This window comes from Leptonychotes weddellii, chromosome 1, assembly GCF_054177405.1.
Source record: "Leptonychotes weddellii isolate Sample4059 chromosome 1, ASM5417740v2, whole genome shotgun sequence".
In the NCBI taxonomy this organism is placed as follows: domain Eukaryota; kingdom Metazoa; phylum Chordata; class Mammalia; order Carnivora; family Phocidae; genus Leptonychotes; species Leptonychotes weddellii.
Window position 1 is genome coordinate 73901830 of NC_138369.1, and position 26941 is coordinate 73928770.

A 26941-nucleotide genomic window follows, 5' to 3' on the forward strand; every position below is an offset into this window, starting at 1 on the left:
TTGATAGATGACATTTTTCTGGATGTAGATAAAAAATTCCGCCTCCCTGCCCTACATTTCTTCTCTCTCTTATTCTGGAGAACCTCCCTTGGCCATTTGCTTTCACCTCACCCTTCTACTTAATCTCACTCTCCAGGTTTTCTCCTCCTCTGTCGGAATCCGTGAGAAGGCAGCTGAGAGGGACACACAGGCATGCAGAGACCCCAGACACTATTCGGGACTCCATTTTTATAGTGGGAATCAAAATACCTCTTAAAATTGGCCTCTTCAGGCATCATAGACCCCCATCTCTTCCACAGGCAAAAAATAAACCAGAGAGTGCTGATGACAATTTTGCATGCAAATTGGTTAGCGGAGCCCGGGGCTGCTCAACTTGTGCGTACGATTTTCTATTTCCATGCACCAATTTGGGAGTTTGCGCATGAATGCAGTAATTGTTCATGCAAAGCTGAAAATGCAGGTGTGGAAGCCTTTTTTAGAGTAAGGGAACTGTCTGGCCCGAGTTCTCATTTAACTGAGTTTTGTTGAATCTTTTGCAATGTCATATACGTAAGAGTATTATTTATTAAAGTGCATTTCCAATATGTGGAACTTTTTGTAAGCCTTAGGCGTGTTTCTGTGACTGTGTCACTGACTATATGGTATGTCTGCACTACAGCGAGGAAAAGGAGAGTCCACCGAGGTGAATTTGCTGATGTGTCTGGGGGTAGTGCCTTTGAACCAACAAGTGGATTTCCTTTGTGGGTAGTTGTGCTAAGCCCCCAGAGGGTGGAATTTATTCTTGTCATAAGATCTTGAAACTATTCTTGCACATGGTGATTTTTTTGTGCTTTCCAGCAGTTTCCATAGTGCATTATTTTATCATTTTATATATTTTTATATTATATTCACAAATTAAAAAAAATTCTTCGAACTAAAGACTTTATTGATATACTGATGTGAAACTCTATTACAGAGTTGAGACCCTTGTGATAATAACTCAGGGTAAAAAGAAACAGAAGTATTCTCTTGTGGCCTCAGTTAATGCCAGACTGAAGTGTGCACATGCCTTTGGGGCCCCATACTTTTGGGGAAATTTCTTTTTTTTTTTCCATTTTATGTTGTTTGGGGTTAAGATTCCCAGTCACCTCTTGTATATAACCACTCTCTTTGTCTTGTCATTATTTGGCCATCTCTGCAAGGTGACATTTTTACATACTTCCTTTGCTTTCGTTGTCATATCAGCATTTGATTTTTCCTCCAGGTCAGAGGTATGGATCCAACTCATTTTTAAAATTGCTACTTCATAGGGGCGCTTGGGTGGCTCAGTTGGTGAAGCAACTGCCTTTGGCTCAGGTCATGATCCCAGGGTCCTGGGATCGAGCCCCACATCAGGCTCTCTGCTCAGCCGGGAGCCTGCTTCTCCCTCTCCCTCTGCCTGCCGCTCTGCCTACTTGTGCTTTCTCTCTCTGTCTGTCAAATAAATAAATAAAATCTTTAAAAAAAAAAAAATTGCTACTTCATAGTCTGCAGTATGGATGAGCCATGGTGGATTCATGGCCATTCTACTATTGATGAATTTCATTGTGTGCATGTAGGGAAGGAATGAAAATGGCACTTGGCTGCTTCCGACTTGAAAATGTACCATGTCCCTTCTTGTTCCCAAAGGGCTGATTGCCTGCCTGGCTCTATTGGGGCTGCCCTACATGGGGGGTGGGGAGGACGTGTGCGAGTGAGGGGCCGCATGGTCTCCAGGCTCAGAATATGTTTGCTGGCTCCGTATACTGCCCATTTCAGGTGCTCCTTTGGTTCCTTTAGCTTCTTTGCTTTCAACACACCTGAATGAGAAGGTATCAGAGCAATCACGCTTCTTAGTTGATTCCTCACAGCTCCTTGTAAATGTGCATTATTTTTCTGATATGCCTTCTCTGAGAACTTGGCCACAGTGACATTATTTTTTCAATACTGATGACTTTTGTACAAAGTCTTCAGACTTTATCACAGAAATCCATATAGGGTCCCATTTACATTCTAAACAGTTTCATTTCCATATTGTTTGTACATATTCATTAGTGGCTGGTCTTGGATGCAATCAGTTTATTGTACTCTCAGAATCAAAGAGAACTACCCGGAGTGTCAGCTCTCATGCTATCATGCTCAATTAGGAAAATGGCATAAAATATTGACAACTAGTTTCCCTTCTGACTCGTGCTAAGCTCTCCTTGGGTTTGGTGTGGGCCAGTTTGAATAGAAATTCTGAAGACTTGGTGATCCTTTGTATGTTCTTGTCACTATAAAAAGTATTTTTAAGTGTGTGAAATATTTTATTAATACTTGGAGTTCAGTTTCTAGCCGGTTGCTTTTAATATTTGAATACCCCACTGTGAAATCTAAGCAGCGTGAAGTCTGGTGGTGCTGGAAGAGCTTTCTTGATGAATCCTCGCCTGTGTCTTCTCTGACAAAGTGGACCAGTGAGATGAGCAGTAATGCCATCTTTTGGGTTTGATTAATGGGTACAGTCAATGGGAATTATTCAGCACTCTCCTTACAACTTCCAGACACTGAACTTTTTACAACGTGATGTTGCGTGTGTGTAATTCAGTGACGGCAGGTGACCCTTTGAAAAGACAAGCAAACCAATAACAACTTGACTTCCCCCCCTCCCTCCACCCTTTGCTTTACCACATACCTGTTGTCACAGCCCTCTGATAGTCTGATGCTTCATAGTCGTTTGTGGTCTGGTGGCATACAACTGCAGAACTCATTTGATGAGGCATCTGTTGCTTTGCCAATTACTCCATGATTGACCTGTAGAATCCTAGCTTTATATAAACTTAAAGTAGTGCTTTCAGTCTTACTGAGATTTTCCCCTCGAGCTTATCCATGATTTAGATAAGGTGTTGAGAACTGTGTTTTACGAAAGCTGATTGGTGGTTGCCAAAGGCCACAGGGAGAGGAGAATGGGGAGTAACTTGCTTAACGGGAATGGGGTTTCCTTTTGGGCTGAGGAAAATGTCTTAGAAATACAGAGAGGTGATGGTCGTACGACCTTATGAATGTACTAAATGCCACTGAATTGTTCACTTTAAAATGGTTGATCTTATGTGAATCTCACTTCAATTAAAAAAATAAAAAAGAATAAGTAATGTTTTAATGGTGTGGTCTCCTGAGCCTGGATAGGCTTTATTACTATTTTTTTTAAGCTTCAAAAACATGAATTTATCTGATAAGACAGTGACAGAAATCCGAATTTGGAAAGCCTCAAAATGAGAGTTTTAACTTATTCCACAGATTTAGAAATGACACAGACAGAAGACATTGGTCTGCACACATTTTAAAAATTGAATTCCTATTGCTTACCTATACAATAAAAAACCCCACGTTGAAAAATGATTGATTTCAGCGTTTCGCTAAATTGGATCTACTGCAGAGCCCAGGCAGACGGATGTCATAGAAATAGTGGCCTTCAAGGAACTTTCAAAAGAGAGAGAGAAAAAGAGAGAGAGAGATTGGGTTGAGCAGTGTCATTATCAGCTTTACCTGTGAGGGAAATGACCCGAGGGAAATGGTGTCGTTCTCTCGTGTTTCGCTCCCTGGTATTGACAGATCCATTAGCAGATGTAATTAGAAAAGCAGAGTCGGACTTTGAATAATTAGGTTAAATTCACACGTGATGGCTGAGCCAAATCATAGAAGCTGCTGCCGTTCAGCCTGCTGTTGCCTGCCGTAGAGTGGGGAGAAGTGTGCGGGTGCTGTGCGCCCGAGGTTTCCTTCTTGCCCCGGACCCTGGCGCTTTCCCAGTAATAAAGTTGGAGGGGAGCAAAGCCGTCACTTTGGCTCTTCTGCAGATGTCTGAAGGGCTTCGTTTCCAGGCAATAAGTGGGGCTGCAGAATGTTTTTGCTAAACAAAACATAGTCATAGCAAAAACAAAATCTACTTCATCCCAGGAGTGTTAAGAAATGTGTGGTTTTGTGGATGAGGTTTCTTTCCCCCTGTTTGCATTCCTTTTTTTTTTTTTTCTTAACCCCAGGAATAATGGTTTATTTATTTATATGGAGTTATGTTCTGAAAGGAAAACAAAACATTTATTCCAAAAGATCTTTGGACTCTCATGCCACCCCAAATGCCTTCCAGCAGTACTTTCTATATTATTGACTTTTGAGAAATCAAAAGCCTGTTATTGGTCATTGAATGAGGAAAAAAATATTTCCAAGGGATGCAAAATGTAGTTGTATGGTTCTGAACTTTTTGTTCATCTCTACATCAGTGTAGAAGAGAGAATTAGGAAATAGGGGACTGTGTCAAACACGCACAGGTGTATCCCTGAAGGCTGATGTGAACTGTGACGATGTGGGAGTGAACAGGATCACACGCTCTTCATTGCATGACCGAGGCTCACACCATGCCTTGACTGTGCTAAGATCAGGGACAGGAAGGAGTAGGGGGCACCCATCCCTGTACATTTATCAAATACCCCATCCAGACTCTGCAACCTACCAGGTCTTGGCTTTGGGCCATATGGACTTGAAAATCAAATGGGAATTACTTGCCAAATCTAAAGATTAGGAGAGTTTCTATGAGGACCAAGATTACTGAGTTCCTCAAGGTAAGAATTAGAAGTTCTGGCACCACTGGGCCCATGTTCCTGTTGGCAGTAACCAGGCTGGAAAGACACGATGCTGCCCCCTTGGCAAGATGGGGCTTTGGTAGTCATTATATTTCCCATAGTTGTGTTTCTCATTTACTTTATCCATCCGGCCCCTGGGGGCCCCAGTTCCTGGCCTTGTGATCTGCTCCAGACCCTCTACCAGGTCACGAGATAAGAGCCAGTCCCTGCCCAGGCTGCTGGGAGAGGCCAGCTGGAGAACTGGGCTTTGCACGGCAGAAGGTCCAAGTCCCTGTGTGGGAGGAAGACACGGCTCCCTGAGTGGGAGCACAAGGGGCGTCCAGTCTGGTCCCTGGGCTTGAAGACTGATCCCTGGAGATAAAGACTTGGGAACTTGACGGATTGGAAAGTGGAGAGAGGAAAGTGTGATCTTCAGATGGACACTGGGCCTTAACAGGAGTAACTGTTATTGCCTCAGACTGGAGTAACATTGGCTAAGACAGCATCATCAGTGTCCCCCATCTTCAGAATATAAAGATTTATAATTAGAAATGGCTTATAATTAGAAATTTTAACATGATGAGGTGGCTTATGTGGTTCAGTCCTGGAATGGAGTCCTAATAAAAGCCCAGGAAGTCAAAGTAACTTCACATAACTCACACTGTGGTCCTTGTAGCTCTCTGCTAGGAAGAGAGGAACCCATCGTCCCCAGGGATGCTTCTTAAGATACCCATCTTCTCTCCCACTACTGTGCAGGCGTCTCTTCCCTAGAATACCCCTGGAGAGCTTCCCACACTTCCAGGGACTGTCAGAGCAGGCAGAATCCTTTCTAGGGCCTGGGATGGGCAGAAGGCTGGGACCTCATAAACAACAGTGATTTTATTCTGCCATAGTGGCAACAAGACTGTTTTCTTGCCTCTCTCTCCATCTTGCCACCCACCTACCCGCACCTGTGGTTTGTCCTTATTCCCATTTTGGCTCTAGTTTAGGGGAACTCTTTGAGTTCACTTTGCAAGCATTTATTATATTATCCGATAGCATTTTTTTTTTTTTTTTTAGTTAGAAACTGGATGTTACTCTCCAATTGAATAATGAAATCATTGCATTTTAAAGTTGAAAGCTCCTTTCAGAATTGCTGATCCAAGGTCTTCATTTTATAAACAATGGACCCAGGAGATGGGGTGGGAGTCATATGACTTGCCCAAGGTTACATAATGTGTAAACGAAGTCAGGCAAATCTTACAAAACTAAAATAGTAGAGAGGTTATCCTGGTGGGTGGGGTGAGAATTAGACCAAGAGGCTACAATTGGTATGTCCGTCCAAACAGATAAGTCATTCCTTCCTTTATTTTTCCAGTAATAATACTGGGGGATTGGTCAGTTTATAAGAACTAGGGTTTTTCTGAAGGTGAAGGTTCAAACAGAAACAAGAAATAAGGCCCTTAATCATATTTACAACAAGAGCCTGGTTTTTTTTTATTGCAACAAGATTGTTGAGATTCATTTTTATTTGTTTTTTAACCATGAAGCTAAACTTCTTTTGCCAGCATGCATACCAAAAATTAAAGCCATAAAATTGCTGAGTTTTGACAAGAGATACATCTTTAGATTTTAAGATAAAAATTTTAAAGGTATGATGTTGTATTCAGGAAGCATTTAACTATGAAGTGGTTGACTGACTCATGTTTTTGGTGCACTGATTTGCAAGCCTGGAGGTTAGGGCGTGCGGGTGGAAATAGGGAACGATTTAGTGGCCCAGCACCATAGTGTCATCACCAGCCTCAGCTGACCGGTGTCCCTGACCAGCTCCCCATCCACCACTGCCACCACCACTGGCCATGATAGTTTGGAGCTTCGTCAGTTCCACACGCATCATCCCATTTGACTCTTACAGCTGCTGTATGATGTTAGTATGTCCATTTTAAACAAGGAAGCTGGGTGTTCACGTGCCCAGGATTAACGCTAGTGAGGAATGTAGCTAGAATCCCAAATCTTCTTAACGCGCCGACTGCTTTTACTTTTTTATTACAGCGTGATGCATAAGCGGGAACAAATCTATAAATGATCAGCATCCCAGGAAAGGGCTTATTTTAGTATAGCAGTGAGAGTTGTGAAATACTTGACACATTTACAAACCACTGCACTGTGGAGACCGGCTGAGTGGGTGGTCTCATGTTGGTTGATTCGCAGATGCTCTTCATGTATATTTTCATCAAAGAGGAGGGTAGCTTAGTGCTGCCTTGTATTTTTAGGTTTGATCGACATGGTGAAATTACCATGTATTTTTAGGTTTGATCGACATGGTGAAATTACCATGTATTTTTAGGTTTGATCAACATGGTGAAATTACCCTCCAAAAAGGGCTTACCCACCTACCAAAAGTCTGTTGGGTTTTGCAAATGAAATAGCCAGCATCGATGCCACACACACGGACGCTTGTGCGGTTTGGCCACTTTGTAATCCCTTGACAGCAGAGGAAACCTGCCCATGCCCTTGGCACAGCCTGCCTACAGACCTGCTCCTATCATTTGCCAGGCTCAGGCACGAGAGTTCAAGAGATACTGGGCCTGAGCCAGCACTAGGGTGAGGCAGGCGAGGCAACATAAAAAGATGCGATCAATAAAGTGCTGTGCTAAAGCCGTATTGGAGCTTAAGAAAAAGGAGAAATCAGTAAGACTGATCCCATCTTTATTAAAAGTTTTGATATTTTGTTCATTAGGACTTTGCATGAATTCTTATTTTTTAACATATCGCATTACATTGTTATTTACCTTGCTTACTGAGTTTTTGGTGCCCCTTAAATTCTGCTCCTATGACAGTATCATGCCCTAGTCTCCATCCTGCCTGGGGCCTGGGGTTGAGCAGTGGGGGCATCATCCACCCTTGCTGCAGGCCCCCGTAGTGGGCCAGGGGCTGTCAGGGCAGGGAATTCCAGGCTCTTGGCTGTGTGAGGTTGTGCTGTGGGTGATGGGTGGGTGCATGTCCTTAGGTCCCCGGTTTCCTTCCCTGAGGAGGGGAGAGGAGAGGAGAGTGGCTGGAGGAGGGCCAAAGGAACCCTCTAGAGAGTAGTTCTCAGCCTCAGAGTCTCCTGGAGGGCTTGTGAAGGTGTAGATCACTCAGATTCCGATTCAGCAGGTCTGAGGTGGGGCCCCAGAGTCTCCATTTCTAATGAATTCCTCCATGCTGCTGCCGCTGGTGGACCAAGGAGCACACAGGGGGTCCAAGGTAGGGGGTCCCCTTGCCTGGGTCTAAGGAGGTACTTGGTGTGCATGGGAATTTGGAGGGGCTCAGCATTCTTTACCAGACTTGTCTTTAGATTTTTTTGTCTAGCAGCATATCCAGAAAGTACCCTTCAAGGGGAAAGACTGCATTCTTTCCTACTTTTCTGGCCAATCTGCTATTTGTCACTGTTATTAATGGAGATTTCCCCAGGATGCTGGACACTGTTTTAGAGTAAATCATTGTTATAGATTTTTTTTTCCTGTAAATTTCTTGCATGATGTATGGAAGTGAGAGCTGCAGTAGCTGATGTTAAGTAGTATTCTTTTTTTTTTTTAAAGATTTTATTTATTTATATGACAGAGAGACACAGCGAGAGAGGGAACACAAGCAGGGGGAGCGGGAGAGGGAGAAGCAGGCTCCCCGCTGAGCAAGGAGCCCGATGCGGGACTCGATCCCAGGACCCTGGGATCATGACCTGAGCTGAAGGCAGTCGCTTAACCAACTGAGCCACCCAGGCACCCCGCTGATGTTAAGTAGTATTCTTAAGTAGCCCTAGATTTTGTTTTTTAAGTTTGTGTTTTATTTATTTATTTTTGAGATTTTATTTATTTATTTATTTGAGAGAGTGAGTGCACCCCCACGCAGGTGCACCAGCAGCGGGAGGAGCAGAGGGAGAGGGACAATCAGACTCTGTGCTGAGCTGGCCCCACGCAGGGCTTAATCTCAGGAGCCTGAGATCATGACCTGAGTTGGATGCTTAGCCAACTGAGCTAGCCAGGTGCCTCAAGAGTTTGTGTTTTAAAATAACACATTATTTTTAAAAATACATAAAACACTTTTAAGTAATGTTTTTACATGTAAATAAGAAACTTAAAATGTCTCATAAACCCTCCACCCAGTGACCCCTGTGGATGGTAATAGTACTGCAAATACAAAATAAAAACTACCTTTCCATCCTTCTCTCTATGCTCTAGCCTTATCCAATAGTCATGTTTTTGTGATTTCTTTCAGAAAAAAATTTTATTCTCAAAGAGATTATCTATCTTTCTAATTATTTTTATACAAGACTATCATAAACACTGTTAGACACCTTGCCTCTTAACTTAGTAATTTATCTTGGATACATTTCCATCAGCACCTAACAGGTTTATCTTAATCTTGTTAAATGGCCCATAGAATTCATCACTGGGGTGTCCCAGAGTTTAGCTAACCAGCCCTCCAATGAAGAACTATTTGGTTCCAGGTTTTTGCTATATGAACAACCCTATAGTGAGTATCTTTGTCTGTATATCTTGAAAAACATCTATGAGTCCAGCCATAGGCATGACATCCAGGGGCAGGGTTGTTGGACAAGGGGTGTGTATACTTTTGGGTTTGAAGGCAAACACCATATTGCCCTCCAGAGAAGTTCACCCCCTCAGCCATGAAGAGCATGCCTGTTTCCCCAACATTCTTGTCCGCAATGGGTATCATAGAAGTAAAAAGAAAACAAAATCTATTATTCCAATAGCAGTAAAAATAAATAGGAATAAAATTGATAAGGTACAATATCTGTGTGAAGAAAACTTTAAGATGTGCCTGAGGGACCCCAAAGAAGTCTGGAATAAACAAAAATTATGCCTTGTACTTGGACAGGAACTTGTGGTATGATGAAAATAGCGTTTCACCCTCAGTTAAGCTATAATTTGAACACGATTCAATAATATCAATGAGATTATTTTTAGAAGGAGGGTTTGATGAACTGGTTTGAAAGACCACTTGGAAAAAAAATAAGAATAGACAGGAAGATTCAGAAACTAAACAGGAAGATTCAGAAACTAAACAAGAAGATAGGAAGTTACAGGGAATAGCCTGACCAGATATTAAAACATAACACTAAAATTGTTAATACAGATTAATGGATCACAATCATAAACTTAAATATATTCAGGAATATAATAGATGATAAAATTGGCATCTCAAATTAATAAGGGAAAGGGGGTGGAATGTTGAATTCATACTGCATAGGTTACAAATTGGATCAAAGACTCATATCCAAAAAATGAAATATGTAATAACAGTAGAATTGTTTTATAATCCCAAATCTCTCTGCTATGACACAACACTCAGAAGTCATTGAAGACAAGATTGAGAAATTCAGCTTCACAAAAAAAAAATTCTTCATGATAAAACGCAGCTTATGCAAAGTCAAAAGACAATAAATTGGGGAAAGCTATTGCAATTTCCTAAAGATGTAAATTTCCTAATATATAAAGAGTTTCTACAAACCAATAGAAAAAAGGACCGATAACCCAATAGAAAACTAGGCAGAGATTATGAACAGTTAATAGAAAAGGTGACACAGATGGTATTTAAACATGAAATGTTCAATAAGAAAAAATACAAGTTACATAGAGAAATACAAATCACCACTGTAGGAATCATTTTTTCACTACGAGATTAGCCAGAGCATGGAAAAAGGAATACCTTTATACATCACTGATAGGAGGTAAATCCATGCTACTCTGTGGAAGAAGTCTGGCCATATCTGAAAAAATTACAATGCTTTTATCTTTGGCCCAGCAAATTCCTAGGTATGGAATTCCTAGGTATGATGTACTGTATGTGCACACGTGTGAAATTATGTAGGAACGATATTTTTCATCAGCATTACTTATAAAAGCAAAAGTTTGAATAACCTATGGTACATCATACACTGGAACACTGTGTGTCTGTCAGAAGAATGAGAAAAAGCTCTGTGTGCTGCTGTTGAATGGTTTCTAAGAAAAGTATACTGTGAATTGATGAAAATTAGCAAAAAGCCATATGTGTAACACTATGCTACAATTTATATAAAAAGGGAGGGAGATATATAGACATTTTTACTTGTATATGAATTCAGCAGTTGTTAATGTGTATACAAAAAGTGGATAATACTGATTGCCTCTAGGGAAAAAGTCTGAAGGGGGATAGGGCTGGGATGTACACTTTTAACTGTGTATTTGCTTACACCTTTTGATTTTTGATTCTTGTCTGTCTTTCTCAAAAAATTGTTTTAAATCCAAATCTAAAATAATTCAGTAGGTGAAAAATATGTGTTTTGCATAGTTCTACTGTGGAGTTAATTTGGGTGCTTTTTCAGATATTGATTAGCTTTTTGTGTTTTTTAGGCAATTGCCTCTTAGTATATTTTGTCTTTCTCTCTCTTCCCTTCCTTCCCTTGCCCTTCCCTCCCTCCCTTGACCTCCCCTCCCCTTTCCTTCCTCTTTCCTTCTTCTCTCTTTCAGTGATTTTTTTTTGCAAATTAAGGAAATTACCCCTTTGTCTTAAATGTTACAGAAATTTTGTTCCAGTTTGTCTTCTGCAGTTGTCAATGCTGTGTTGCCACCTGGGAATTTTATATTTGCATGCAGTTGTCATTTTTTCCTCCTCCTCCTTTTCTTTCTTTTTTTATTTTTGAGGGGGTGGAAATGACTTTTCCAATGTGATCTCTGAGAAGATTGACTCTAGGTTTAAACTATCCAATTAGCAACACCTTTGGATGAGTTGGAAAATAATCTGCTGTTTTTTTAAGTTCTCTTTGACGACAGTAGTTAAGACAGGAGTAAACTCATCCTTAGTAAGAAGTGATCTGGAGGTCTGCAAGGGCAAGGGGAGAGGGACTTGGATGGGGGAGGGTGGGCCCTTTTTTTGCGTCCCTGATAAACCTCTCCTCTCTCCACCTCCAGCTGAGCTCCCGAGGTCCTCGGCGGTGAGGCTGGCCTCCCTGCACGACCTGCCCGCCCAGCTCCTGGAGCTGTACCAACAGGGCTTCTCACTAGTGGCCCTGCACCCCTTCGTTCAGCCGACCCATGAGCGGGAGAAGACACCCCTCGAGCACATCTTCAGGGCCATCCTGATCAAGAAAACTGACAGGTAAGTCCTCTGAGATGAACCGTTAGCTTCGCATTGTGAGGTGGCTGATGCGTGTTGAATGGAGGAGGGGAAGTGAGAAGACTGGGGGTAGAGAATATATTTGAAATTTTCATGGTGTCCCCAGGGCCTCTGCCCTCTGACAGGGTAAGGCAAAGTGATAGACAACCAGAGAGAAGTTTCACAGTGTCCTGCGAACTGTCCACACCCGACTGCATGAGTAGAGATTTCCATATTATATCCTGACCCTCTTTTAATTTACTGGATTACACTCAATTAGAAAGATGCCTCCTCTGAAGAGGTGTACTCCTAGAATATGCAGCTGGTGAAAGTATCATACTGTTAATCTGAAATGCAAGGCTACAAAACACACTATTTTTTTGAAGGCTGTATACAAACTTATTATCTTCCTCCAAACTCCAGAAGTACTTGGATATTTTAAACTTACCGTATGTTCTGTCAGTCACTTGGGAGGAGAAATAAAACCCACTTGAATCAAGTGCTTTGACTGATTTGTCTTCATTTTAATTTTCAAGGCTTTGAGGATGTTTTCAGTATGGCTTGTCCAGTTGAATGCTTATTCTTATGTTTTTATTGGGTCTAATTAGGAAAAGAGAGTTGGAGGTTGGTTTCGCAAAAGGAGTAGTATTAATTTTAAGTGATTTAAAAAAAAAAAACAACGAAGGTGGGATAGTAAGCACGATATGTTTTTGTGTTTTATTTTGAAATAAAGTCTGGAAAAAAATCAGATCTGTCCTTCGGCCAACCATCATGGGAGGAATGACAACTTCCGCTATAGTTTAAAAAGAGAGAGTGCAGAGTGACTGCTTCTCTTTCTCTCTTTTTAAAAGCTACTTTGCCTGGTAGACAGACATCTGGCTTGTGAGCTCACAAGGGACACCTGGGTGACTAAGACGGGCTCCTCCTTCCTGGCCAATAGCGTTCATTTCTTCATGGCTGATCAAGCTCTGGGCTCTCAGTCCGAGTCAGCCTGTGTTGGAATTTGAAGTGAAAGATGGCGGACACCTTTGCTAACGTCCAGAATTACCATGGTTTTTGTAGAGTGAAACTTTTCTCAAGTCTGTCTTTTTTGAATATTCATTTCTTGATGTGGATTTGCTATATCCAGGTCAATCACCAGAGGAAATTACTGTGGGAGCCACGGTGATTTTAGATTTTATACCGACACACAGGGTATGCGTGATTATCATAGGTCACCCGTATGGAGTGCTTACCATATGCTGGGCTTTCCAGGTATCATTTCATTCTCATAAGCAGCCTTTGAAAAAGGTACTCTTTTTATTTCCATTTTAAAGGTAAGGAAGCTGAGGCCCAGATGTTGACTTGTTTATCAAGGTCACACAAATGGCAGCAAGCAGAGCTCTGACTGGTCCCAGGCAGGCTGACTCCCATCTGAACCCTGATGTGAAATACTTCCTGTGTTCTTGCCCCCCATGATTCTGTGGACAACCCCTTTATAAAAAAAGCGGGGAAGATATCTTTTGATTTTTAGATGAGGTAGTAATTTCATTATTCTACTTTCCTCCATTTTACCACTCAATAGTCTCAAGTAAGTCAGAATTTCAGAAAAGAAACAAAATAAAACCAACCTGCCATGTACCTTCAATGTACCTTTCACGAGGCATTCACTGGACATCAGTGTTTCTGCTTCTTTCATCATTCCATTGGACTTGATGTTTAGAGGGGAGGGTCCACTTTGGTCACAAGAGTATCCCTCAGTGTAATTCTACCACAGGTGATGTTAGGATGGGATTTGGCATGAAGTCAGCACATCATAAATGAATTTGACTCTAAATGTGAAGATGTGTTTTTTTTTTTTTTCTTTTTTTTTGCTAGGGAGTAGCACCTCTCAAACTTTGATATGCCTCCTATTCATCTCCTAGAGATGTTGTTCTAGTGCAGTCTGATTCAGCAGGTCTGCGGTTGGGCCTGGGACTCTGCACTTCCAGCACATTCCTAGATGATAGCAATGCTGCTGGTCCATGGATCACACTTAGAGTAGCAAGGGTGAGAGGACCTGACTAATTCTTGTCCGGCTCCATGCCTGACACTCACCAACACTACTGGGGATCGCCCCTTCCCTGCTAGGGAGAGTTTTGAATACTGATAAAGGTGAGGAGGAACAGAGGGCTCCTGGCTGGAGGGCCCATGTTCTATGCTGCACCTAGGTGCCAGGGAGTGTTGCAGTGTCAGGGACACATTAGTAGATTTTTCTGGTACTGAATGATTTGCAAGGCCTGAACTAATTCTCAATGATCTGATCAGATCGAGGTGGGTGAGAAAGCTCCTCTTAAGGATTAAGAACTGTCACTTTTGGGACTAGTCCATAACCAGCCAGCAGTGGAGCTGAAGTGTTCAATAGGGCTATTATTTTTTTTTTTTTCACTTCCACTGAGGACAGTCCCTGAGTTAATGAACTTACTTTCCAGGAAAGGAAAATGGGTCAAGCCATTAAGAAGAATGAGACATGAGTGTGCAGGAGGGTTTTCAAGAAAGAGAAGATGGCATTCTCCTTGGGTTTAAGTTCACTCTAGTCTACAGTGCCTGGGGTCTACATACTGCTGGATGGCTTTAAGGAACATCCCAGATTCTTAATAAGCAGATTCAGAGAAAGAAATCCCTTGGATAACTTTGTGCCAAATCTTTGAAACTGCTCTCACCCCTCACCCTGTTGCGTTTGTTTTTTTAAAGGAAATTGCTAAAGCTTGTTCATTTGTCGTGATAATGAGGCAAAAATGACCAAGAGATTTTCCCCCACTTCCATTCCCCATTAGCATTGGGTGAGAGGAGCGGTGGTGGGAAGCAGAGTCATTATACAATATCATTTTAAGGGACAGGCATTTTCTCTCCTAGCAAACGTAGTAACCATGTGTTTTTGCATCCCGAGGAAAAGACCCCACACTATTAAAGATAAATAAACAAAAAACAACAGAGCTTTTTTTATATCGGTAGGGGAGTTTATGTGGTAGAGACGAAACAAGGGAAATATGTGATTAATTTTTAATAAAGACTGTTAAAATGATATTTTTCACAAAGTCTGCCAAAGTTCTGACAGCTGTAGTTGCTGTTAAATGAAATGATTTAGCTGTCAAAGAGGAAGTCAATGCCTGGTTAATATTTTCTAACTGGACACTTTTTAGAGTACTGTCAGTCCAAATAAAGTTCATTTGCAAGAATTATCATGGGATGACAACTTCAAACTTGGATAGGAACCTCAATATGTTTGAAAGGTGAACATAAAGTTTTTAGCAAATAACTGGCCTTTGGGATCTGTAGCAAGACCAGGAAAAAGAAGAGAACCATACAAGCTTACATTCACTCCCTCACTCATTACTTTGCAAACACTTACTGAATTCTACTCTTTGAAGGTATTTTGCTAGGAGCTCTACTCGGTGGGGAGGTGGAGGGTGCAAGGTTCAACTGGATAATGGAGCTTGCCTTCTAGATACCTGTGATTTAACTGCGAAAATAAGGCATGCACCTTATGCCATGGGAAAAGGAGAAGTCACCTCCGCCTGGAAAGGAAACAAAGGAAATGTTTCTGGAGGAAGGAGCTTTTAACTTGGTCCTGATTTCTTTGGGGGCAAAAATAGGAGTAATGTGCATGAGGCAGGAAGAGTTTATTTAGGTCTTATAATGCAGTGTCTCCTGGTGGAGTTTGGATCATTTGAGAGCACTATTGACAGTCGGACTGGTTTATTAATGAGTCACCCCAAAAGCTCTGTGCAATAACATTCCTTTGAGCCCTATACCATTTTGACGAACTTTACTTAAATCCATGAAAAATTACCTGATCCCTTTTCTTAAAAAATCTGATAAGTGCCATTTCATTTTAAGATGTCAGGCCAACCCACACTCCTAGTACAAATTGTTCTTGATCCTCGGTGTGTTGAATTTACTTGAAAACTGACTGAGGAATGAAGAGCTGGATTTGAAATATTTAATGAATAAGTAGGAAGAGAGTTTGTACTACTTTTCCGAAACTCTTTCTTTAGAACACTTAGCGAATTTTAACAGACAGTATAGTTAGTGTTGTTTCATTTACTCTGAAGTCTAAGTACAGTTAAGTTGTCCTTCATGTTTTTCGGGCAGTTTTCCTTAGAATGAGTTGCCAAAGATCTCAAAACTTGATGGCTAAGAGAAGTCACTTATTAACATGTTACTTCTGCTCTTTCGTGAGTGTGGGTTTAATTCTAGGCCGTTTCATGGGTGTAGGCATGAATGCAAAAACGCACTGTGCTGCTCCATTTTTCAGCAGTTGTGTTGTCATTGTTCACACGTAGAGCTGGTTCAGGGTGTCTGTGATGTGTTTTTCATCACTAATGGGTTGAAGGTCCCCTGGGATATCGCCTCATATGGTACAGGGGACCACAACATCTGTGAACCCTGTGGACATTCATCGGGTGCCCTTTGGCCTCAGGTGAGGGGGTGGGGCGCACAGAGGAGCTGCTGCTGATGCAAGGGGTGGGATGCGGAAACCCTTGTGGAAGGTGGAAAATGCATATAATGAAAACTGCTCTTGAAAATCTCTTTACTTGCCCATGAAATGTAGTACTGGAGCATTTCTCTCCCTGACCGATGCATGTTTTCCTTCAGGACGAGATCAGATTGGTGTTTCCAGCAATGAACCCCGTGGGGAAGTAAGCTGGTTTGGTTTAGAGTGAGTGTTCCTTAGAATCGCACCTCAGGGGGTGAGGTATTGCACTTGGATAGGCGTTGGTGGGAACTGAGGTGGAGGGAACAGGATCTCCTCGCCTCCTGCCTCATGTCCATTCTGGGACACATCTGCCTGTTGACTAGAACAACTGACTCCGTTTTAAGTGGCAAACGGTCCTCTCTTTCAGTGAGATTTGTTTAAGATAAACATGTGTGGTGTAGCTTCACTATGCAAAGATGACTCTAAAGAGCTCTCAGCTCTCAAGAAACTCATCTACTGGGGGAAGTGGGGGAGCGGTTGTCAAATATATATGATGTAAATGATGTGAATGCCCAGCTAAATCTATAGGTCTTGGTTTTCACCTCTGACCCAGAATTTGTTAATGGGGGTGCTTTACAGAAGGAGGCTCTGTGACCCCCTTTTGCTCTGGGTCTAGAATGATGGTGGATTTGAACAGGGAAACCAGTGGTGAGGAGGGTCTCCCAGGCAGGGGGACTGGCCCGGGGGAGCCCAGAGCCCTGAAAAGCAGACCACGGATGGTGTGGGGTGACCGGAGCACAAGTCAGAGGGAAGCAGGGAGAAGAGGCATGAGGTGCCTGGATCGGGAGGCCTCTGACAGCTGGGCTAAGAAGTTTGAATTTATCCTGAGGTCAGTGAGGAACCATTGCAATATTTTTGTTTTGGAGGAACAACCCTTAGAAGTGCTGAGTTTTGAAAGCCAAAGAGGGGAAGCTAAGAGGGAAGACAGTGGAGGCCAAGAAAACACAGTCAGTGAGGGAGGGAGCCGGTGGGTGACTCAAGTAGGCTGCAGGGGGAGGTGAAGCAGAGTTGGATGGGAGATGCGACTGATGGGGGGAAACAGTGGATTTAACATTTAGCTGCAAAGGGATAGCTTGAAGGAAGAGGAAGACTCAAAATAGGAGTGCACTTTTGACTCCGATGACTGGGAAGGCTGACTGGAGGAGGGCGGGAGGGCATGAAGAAGGGCTGTGTCTTGGTGGCGTTTCCCAGAAGCAGATCCTGAGAGGATCATCAAGGAAGTGTTCCCAGGAAGCCTCAATGGGGACATAGGACAGGGCAGGGAGGAAGCCAGCAAGGGTATGGTGTCAGCCTTGGCCTGATTCCGCGGGGAGCAGTGAGTCCACCTTGAGGCTGGGAACCGGCTTTCACACTCCTGCACCCAGCAGCCATTTGCCACGAGCTGCCTCAGCCACTTCCCAGGTCTAGGGCACATCCCGGGAAGGCATTCCAGTAGCCAAGGAAGACAGGGAAGTGTGCAGAACCCAGGGGGACACACAGAGCCAGGAGGGGTTTGGGAGGGGACTTGGGTGGAGCACGGGCAGTAGCCACCGCAGAAGGAATGTGAATGGCATCAGTTTGGTTGCATTGTATTTGCGGGCAGTTGCTGGGGGCAGGAGGTCCAGTGGCAGGTGTCTGCTGGGCAGGCAGGAGCCAGGAGAGAAGTCTGAGCTCAGTGAGGCCGTGGCAGGCTGTGGGAAGCCATGGCGAGCCCATGAGGACAGGCCCACTTCTGTGTTGCTGACTGAGCCCAGCCCGTTGTGATCCTTGTTCTCTATACCAGATGCCTCTAGTAATTCTGAGAAGAGACGCAGCGGCTTGCCGAAAGCTGTGCTAAGTGAGCTGCTCAGTTCCAAATTGACCATATGCTTGGAGTCGGAGCAGTTTTTCCTCTCAGACCGCATCGGCAAGCCGTACTCCCGAGGACTTACGAGCAGCGCAGATTGCTAGATGAGTCAGCTCCGGCCGCCCAGCGTCAAGTGATGCAGTAGGGGACGGTACTTTTGGCTTTGGGCTGTTTTATTTCCAGGAAAGCAAATATCAGAAAGTGCCCTGCCTTTCCCCCTTATTCCCGTTTGGGGAATCTCAAATCTTGAAGACTGCCTTTTTTTTTAAGATAGGGCTTGCACGCTCAGACGCCTCCAGGGGCCAGGACCTTGGGTGGGGACTCATGGGTGTCAGAGAGCCGGTGCCTAACTCTGCCCTGTTGTTGCCAGCTGTCACCAGATCTTGTACCTTTTTTCAAGAAAAGCCAGAAATCTGGATTTTTATGGGAAAACTTGTCTTTTTTAAAACACTGCCTCACTTTTTTTTTCAAAATACAGCCTTACCTTGCTTTATTGTGCTTCTCAGATACTGCATTTTTTTACAAAATGAAGGTGTGCAGCAATCCTGTGTCTATCAATGCCATTTTTCCAACAGCTGCTCACCTCGTGTCTCTGTGTCACATTTTGGTATTGCAATATTTCAAACATTTCCGTTATTATTATATTGTTATTATAGACTGTGGTCAGTGATCTTTGATGTTACTGTTGTAATTGTTATGGGGCACCATGAACCACACTCATATGACACAGTGAATTTAATAGATAAAAGTGTGTTTTGGCTACTCCACGAACTGGCCATTCCCCCATCTCTCTCCCTCTCCTTGGGCCCCCCTACTCCTGGAGATACAGCAGTATTGAAATCAGGCCAGTTACTAACCCTGCAGTGGCCTCTAGGTGTTCACCTGAAAGGAGGAGTCGAGGGGCGCCTGGGTGCCTCAGTTGTTAGGCGTCTGCCTTTGGCTCAGGTCATGATCCCAGAGTCCTGGGATCGAGTCCCACACCAGGCTCCCTGCTCAGCGGGGAGCCTGCTTCTCCCTCTCCCACTCCCCCTGTGTGTTCCCTCTCTCGCTGTCTCTCTCTCTCTGTCAAATAAATAAATAAAATCTTAAAAAAAAAAAAAAGGAGTCGCATGTCTCTCACTTTAAATCAAAAACTAGACATGATTCAGCTTAGTGGGGAAGCCATGTTGAAAGCCAACACAGGCTGAAAACTAGACCTCTTGCACCACACAGTTAGCCAAGTTGTGAACGCAAAGGAAAGTTCTTGAAGGAAATTAGCAGTGCCACTCCAGTGAACACACGAATGATAAGAAAGTGAAACAGCCTTATTGATGATATGGAGAAGTTTTCAGTGGTGTGGATAGAAGATCAATCTGGCCACAACATTCTCTTAAGCCAAAGCCTAGTCCAGAGCAAGGTCCTGACTCTTTTCAATTCTGTGAAGGCTGGGAGAGGTGAGGAAGCTGCAGAAGAAAAGTTTGAAGCCAGCAGAGGTGGGTTCGTGAGGTTTAAGGGAAGAAGCCGGCTCCATAACATCAAAGTGCAAGGGGAAGCAGCAAGTGCTGATGGAGAAGCTGTAGCAAGTGATCCAGAAGATCGAGCTAAGATAACTAATGAAGGTGTCTACACTAAACAGATACTCAATGTAGACGAAAGTACCTCCTATTGGAAGAAGATGCCAACTAGGACTTTCACAGCTAGAGAGAAGTCATTGCCTGGCTGCCAAACTTCAAAGAACAGACTGACTCTCTTGTTAGGAGGTAATGTAGCCAATAACTTTAAGTTGAGGCCAGTGCTCACTGACCATTCTGAAAATCCTCGGTCCCTTAAGAATTATGCTAGATTTACTCTGCCTGCTCTATACATGGAACAACAAAGCCTGGATGACAGCACATCTATTTATAACATGGTTTACCAAATATTTTAAGCCCACTCCTGAGACCTCCTGCTCAGAAAAAAAGAAAGATTCCTTCCAAAATATGACTGCTCATTGATAATGCACCTGGTCACCCAAGAGCTCTGATGGAGATGTACAATGAGATTAATGTTGTTTTGTGCCTGCCGACACAATATCCATTCTGCAGCCCATGGATCAAGGAATAGTTTCGACTTTATATTTAAGAAATACATTTCGTAAGGCTCTAGCGGCCAGAGATTGTGGTTCACCTGATGGATTTGGGCAAAGCCAATTGAAAACATTCTGGAAAGGATACATCATTCTAGATGCCATTAAGAACATTGTGATTCATGGAAACAGGTCAAGATATCAACATTAGCAGGAGCTTAGAAGTTGATTCCAGCACTCATGGATGACTGAGAGGTTCAAGACTTCAGTGGAGGAGATAAATACAGCTGTGGTGGAAACTCAAGAGAACTAGACTTAGAAGTGAAGCCTGTAGCTGTGACTGAATTGCTGCAATCTCACGATAAGACTAATGGATGAGGAGTCGCTTCTTATGGATGAACAAAGAAGGTGGTCCCTTGAGATGGAAACTACCACTGGTGAAGATGCTGGGAAGACTGTTCAAATGACAAAAGATTGAGAATATCACATAAACTTAGTTGATAAAGCAGCAGTTGATAAAGGGTTTGAGAGGAAGGACTCCAATTTGAAAGAAGTTCTTCTGTAGGTAAAATGCTATCAAACAGCATCACAGGCTACAGAGAAATCATTTGTGAAAGAACAAGTGAATGGATGTGGCAGATTTCATTGTTGTCCTATTTTAAGAAATTGCCCCAGCCACCCCAGCCTTCAGCAACCACCACCCTGATCAGTCAGCAGCCATCAACATCAAGGCAAAACCTTCCACCAGCAAAAAGATTAGGACTAACTAAAAACTCAGATGATGGTTAGCATTTTCTAGCAGTAAGTATTTTTTAATTAAGGTATGTACTTTGTGTTTTTAGACATGATGATATTGCACACTTAGTGGACTACAGTATAGTGTAAAACATATCTTTGCTATACACTGGGAAACCAAAGAATTCATTTGACTTGCTTTATTGTACTATTTACTTTATTGCAATGGTCTGAAACCAAATCCACAGTATCTCCAAGGTAGGCCTTTAACATTGTGTAGCCCTAACCCACCCCACTGGCTACCAGCTTGGAATCTTTAAGATTTCTGTATGATGCTTATTTTGGTGGAGTTAATCATTCACCCTTTGAGCTGTCTATTCTCCTTTCACACACAACAATCATTAGACTTCTCAGACTCTCTTGTAATTGTTTGTCTATGTCTGCCCACCCCTTCTCCCCCTTGCTAAATCTTCTTTCATCTTTGGATTCCCATTTCTTGCTTAGAGTGCCAGGTGGTGAGTAGGTGTTTCTTAATACAATTTTCCTGAATTGAGTGGAGTAAAACTATACCCTGGAATTTTGCTACCATCATTCATGAAAAAGATCATAAATTCACTGCAAAATGGATCTGTCTTTGGTTTACATATTTACCAGTACCAGAAAGTGCATCTTGATAATGCAGCCACACAGCATGGACCCCAAGGAATGGAATACACACACACACGCACACACGATCCTTTCATTGTCCAAATAAAAGTAATTTGCCACAAGGGTATATATATATATGTTATTTTTTACTCTTTTTTTCCTTTTTAAAAACATCCAAAGGATGGCATTCAAAGGAAAGGAAATCTTTGTGGACCTTAAGTGGAGTACAAATGCATTACATTGCTTTTTTTTTTTTTTTTTTACAGCCCACAAGATAACATGAGCATTTTCTTTGGCATTTGAAAAGGGCAAAATTGGGAAAGTACAAAATTATACTGGAACTAAAAAGAAAGTTCTTTTAAAAATTATAATCGAAAGTGTCCTCTTTAAGTGGCCTTGTGTCTCTTCATGTCTAATTTCTACCAATTACTTTGACTCTTGGGAGAATTACAGGGTTTCTAGAAAGAGGTTTCATAATTAAACAAAATACACTGGGGGTGGTAGCCTACGGGGGTGTGCCCTAGAAAATGCTGCCACATAAGGCGGGGGTTCAGCCCTGGAGCGTGCTGATTGTTGGAATCACATGTGGGGAAGAAAAGTAACACTGGGCGTAGCATGTGTTACGGTGGTGGAGAAACCACGGCAGCTGGTTTATTCCCAGACAGCAGAAATTGAGGAAGGTGAATTCAAAGTTCTGTTCTCAAATCAGAGCAGGGAATATGAAGGTGTTTGTTTAGCATGGAGGTCGTTATTTTAGATTCATATATAGACAGGGCCCCCACTCTGTGCTTGCAGCTGCCCCTCGTTGTTGGTGTGGTATCAGCCTTCATCAGTTTTCTCAAGCTTCCCGAGGTGTTTGGAGTACTTGATTAGCTCTCCTGGGCTGCCACTGTAACCCCCCAAGGAGCTGTCCAGCATCACCGAAGACTACCTTAATTTATTCCTCCTATTTCCCATGTCACGCTGGAGTGACACCCTTTTCTGGTGTGTTGAAGTATCAGGATTCACTGTTAATTATTGTGTTTGCACTTTCCAATCTAATATGCTGGTGTAAAGCCACATTCTCTTGGGGGAAGAGAATTTTTTTCAATCCACACCCGTAATGGCTTGCCTAGTTACTCTTGTTCTCCACCTCCGAAGTGTCGGCCTTTGTCCCAGTGGAGAGAACTAGAGAGCCAGAAGTGCATTGTTCAGTGAGGGCTCATCCCCCCGCCCCTCCACCCTGTTTTACAGCTGGCCTTGATTGCCTATGTCTTTCCCCATGTTTTATTTATTTATTTATTTATTTTTGTCTCCTCTGAGCAAGAGAATTAGCATACTAGTGATTTCCAGTCTTTCCCCAATGGTTTAGAATGGCAGGGAATAACATGCAGGTACCAAACACAGAAGCACAAGCACAAAATTGCTTTGAAATTTCCTGTTGATCTTATGCAAATACTACCGTGAAATGTCTGTATTTGTCTTAAAATAAAATAAATAAAGGCCTCTTCCTCCCGCAGTACACACAATCTCTCAATAACAATGGAAGATTTATTCTATGGCATTACAGGTGGGCTATAGGGATTCCTACACACTATTTTGAGGGCCTTGTGCACACAGTGTAGGTAATTTAGTTGCAAATACTTTTCCTGAAGTGTTAGATTTTTGTATTTATATGCCTATTGCATATTAAATTTAGGAACTCAGATTGTCTTACTTTAACTATTCCTGGCAGTCTTTTTTGTCTTTTCTCTTCTTTGTCAATCAGAGTTAAATTAGATTGTGTGTGTTTTTCAAGCTGAGAAAGACATGGGCATTACCAGTGTTGGGTCCTGGAAAAGACTAGTACTAACTTAATTTTACAGCTTTAGCTATGAATGCAGCAGCAGGTGAGAAGTAACTTTCAGATCCATATAAATACATTACTGGTGATTTCAGTGTTCTTAGGATTTTGATATAATGATTATCTTTATATCTATCTAGCTATCTTCTATAATTTTTAAGTGCTTGAAAGATGGAACCATTTTACAAAGAGGTAAATGCTATAAATACGATTTAGTGGAGCACATCATTTCATTTGCCTCCCATTCATCAGCCACGAGTTGGAACTAAAAATGGCCCCAAATGCTTTAAAAACCAAATTAGTAACTTGTATTCATACAACACCTGTTTCTGAGGATCTGAGAGCACTTTTGCTTCACTCCTATATGTTAAGTCTTATAATTTATTCTCACTGTGTCCTCATGATGGTTGTTTTTGTTGTTAATATTTGTTGAAAACATTATGTGTTCAGTGGAGGTTTTAGACTTAATTCTGTTTTGTAGCTGAAAGGTACCATTTTCTTGCCTTATCCCCTACCTCCCATTTCATATCATAGGAAAATTAGCCTGAAAAAGTTATTAATGGGGTGCCTGGGTGGCTCAGTTGGTTAAGCATCTGATTTTGACTCAGGTCATGATCCCAGAGTCCTGGGATCGTGCCCCGTGTCAGGATCCCTGCTCAGCGGGGAGTCTGCTTCTCTTCTCCCTCTGTCCCTGCTTGTGCTCTCTCTCTCTTGCTCACTCTCTCTCAAATAAATAAATAAAATCTTAAAAAAAAAAAAGAAGAGGTTATTAATGACTCCTTGGTATTGAAGTGTGGGGTGGGTGAGTGGGACTGTGTGGTAGGTATGGGGCTTAAGTTCTATCTTGGGGCTCATGGCACAGAAATATACCATCTTTCAGCTCAGGAGCCCTGGACTTATAGAAGGGTCCTCAGAGAATTCCCAGAATCCTCTGAGCTTTGCAGCATCTTCAGTCCCCATAGGTAGCCTCTGGGACCAGAGGCATGGTTATCCCGACTCGTTTCAGGGCATTTTGACACTGCAAACCATTTGGAGCACCCCAGGTGGCTCCATTCAGCAGGCTGGCTGGGTCTTGGCAGTTTCTGCACTAAACAGTTCTATGCAAATGGTTCTGAGGCTCTTAGTGCATTATTTTTCCTCTGTTACCCACCCCAAAAACCCCTAAAAGCCCAAAATGTATTTATTAGGTATCTTGTGTCTTCTAAGGTAGTAGACTTTGTTAGAGAGAATGAGGTGAGCACAATCCCTGCTCTGGGGGGATTTATACCCAACTTGTGGTGAATTTTTTATTTTCAAACTTCTATAATTAAAGTTCCCAAAATGGCTCTGTGAAGCAACCTGGATCTTATTAGGAACAAAAAACCCATTTTTCTTGTGAAGAGCATGGATATATTTGCAGGCATTTCTTAATATGATTCATTATTTATGGCACCAGCCAGAATAGCTCCCATTTATTTGTTGCTATGTCTGGCCAGAGTTCTTGCTCGTTGCTTCATGACATACATTATCTTTACTCCTGAAAGCAAAATGAAGAAGACGAGACTCAGAATGGTGACTTGTCCAGAGTCATGCTTTTGGTAAGTGGAGGAGCCAGAATTCACATCAGGATCTGTCTACTACTAACACTGTTGCTTTTTAATTTTTTAACCATTAGGGTTAGGGTATGTAAGGGTAGGGTAGGATTTCTCTGCTTATATAGTGTCTCAACTGTGGACAGTTTGGGATATTAAGCAGCATCCCTGGCCTCTACCCACCAGATGCCAGTAGCAAACACCACCACCCCTGTCCCTGGCCCTAGTTAATGACAATCAGAATGTCTCCAGATATTACCAATGTCCCCGGATGGGCAAAACTGTTCCCAGTTGAGAACCACTAGTATTAGTGTGTGAGGTAGGGATCCACCTTTATTTTCTTCCAGATAGCTGCCTTTGTCAACAGCATTTATTGCATTTACCTGATTTTTACCATGGAATAAGATGGCACCTGAATCATAGTTTGGATTTCTGTATATACCCGAGTTTGTTCCCAATTCTTTATTATTCCTGTGATTGCTTTATTGATTTTTGTGCTATACCATGCTATTTGATTACAATAAGTTTGTAGTGTGTATTAATATCTATTAAGGCACTGTTTTTCTTTTTCAGGATCTTAACAATTTTTGCACGTTGATTTTTCCATATAGAGTCGAAAGTTATATTCTCCAATTTCCAGTAAATTCTGCTGAAATTATAATTACATTTACATAATAATTTGAAGAGTGTTTCCACCATGTGTTTTTAAGAACATAGAGTTCACTATTATTGTTGGAAGTAAATTTTTATTTTAGAGCTTTGTGATCATTCTGAAACATCTACACACTTATCTAAGCCAGTATTACCAAAGTGAGGTACATACCCATGTTGAAAGAGTACTGACGCTTCTTTGTATATTTATTTTTGTTGAAAAATTAAGATATAAATTATACGTTACTGATACTGAACATTCAGGTTGAAGGTGGTGCCCTTGCTGGGTGCAGATGTCAGGGGTCACCTGTCTGTATGAAGCAGGAGGGGTCCTGAGAGACTAGGTTCAGAGGAAAACTTTTATTTGAAAACTCAGTGAAGTGGATTTGTGGATTATTTTTTGTAGTTTAACCCTCATGAAATACACACATGGCTTAAAAAATTCCTATAACGTAGTTGCAGATTGAGGAAAATACCAGTAATGTGAACATAAAATCCTTCTCTCTCTCTCTCTGTCTTTGTCTCTTTCTTCCCAATCTCTCTCTTTCCCTGTCTGTCTCTTCCTCACACACACACTTAGACTCACACACAGAAAAATGGCCATACTGACCCATCTCTGTTTGTAAGAGTTTTCCTAATGAGATTAAAAAAACCAAAACAAAACAAAAAACCCAATGCCTACCTATTCAGATCTGTGAGAAGATGGCCAAAGATATTTGGACTCATCAAGAAGACATTTTGAAATATGGGTTAACTTCCACTATTGTTAACAGTGAATCTCATTTCAAGTGTATATTAGGTCTTGAAATATTAGGTATTCATAATATGAACTTATTGTGATTATAATTTATTGTGATATATAAATATAAATATAAATATAAATATTTATATTTATATTGTGATATAAAAATATATAGTGATATATAAATATATATGATATATAAATATAAAATATTGTGATTAAAATATTGCTTATTTCATTTGCTTTTTGTCTTTTAAAACTTATTTTATATGTATTTTATATAACACATGTAAGATGTTGCTACGGTAGTAGTCAGGAGTTTTTACTGACCTAGTATGTGATCAAAAAATTTGGAGACCACTGATCATGAAACTTCAGGGTCACTCGGATGGTTCCTGAAGCAGTTAGGGTTTTGCTACTCCAAGTGTAGTCTGCACTAACAGCATCAGCATCACCTGGGAGCTCCTTGGAAATGCAGATCCCCAGGCCCCTCCCAGACCTGCTGAATCCAAATCTTCATTTTAACAAGATCCCCGGCGATCTGTTTTCACATTGAAGTTTTTTTTTTTTTTTAAAGATTTTATTCATTTATTTGAGAGAGAGAATGAGATAGAGAGAGCATGAGAGGGCGCCTGGGTGGCTCAGTTGGTTAAGCGACTGCCTTCGGCTCAGGTCATGATCCTGGAGTCCCTGGATCGAGTCCCGC

At 42.0% G+C, this 26941-nt stretch overlaps 1 protein-coding gene across 1 annotated transcript in view; it reads left to right on the forward strand.

Moving 5' to 3' along the window:
* RFTN1 (raftlin, lipid raft linker 1) overlaps window positions 1–26941 on the forward strand; it is a 194939-nt gene that overhangs the window by 65802 nt on the left and 102196 nt on the right. Inside the window, exon 3 of the mRNA XM_081826061.1 lies at window positions 11516–11702. Within this exon, the coding sequence (XP_081682187.1) occupies window positions 11516–11702 (187 nt within the window). The remainder of the gene's footprint in view (window positions 1–11515; window positions 11703–26941) is intronic.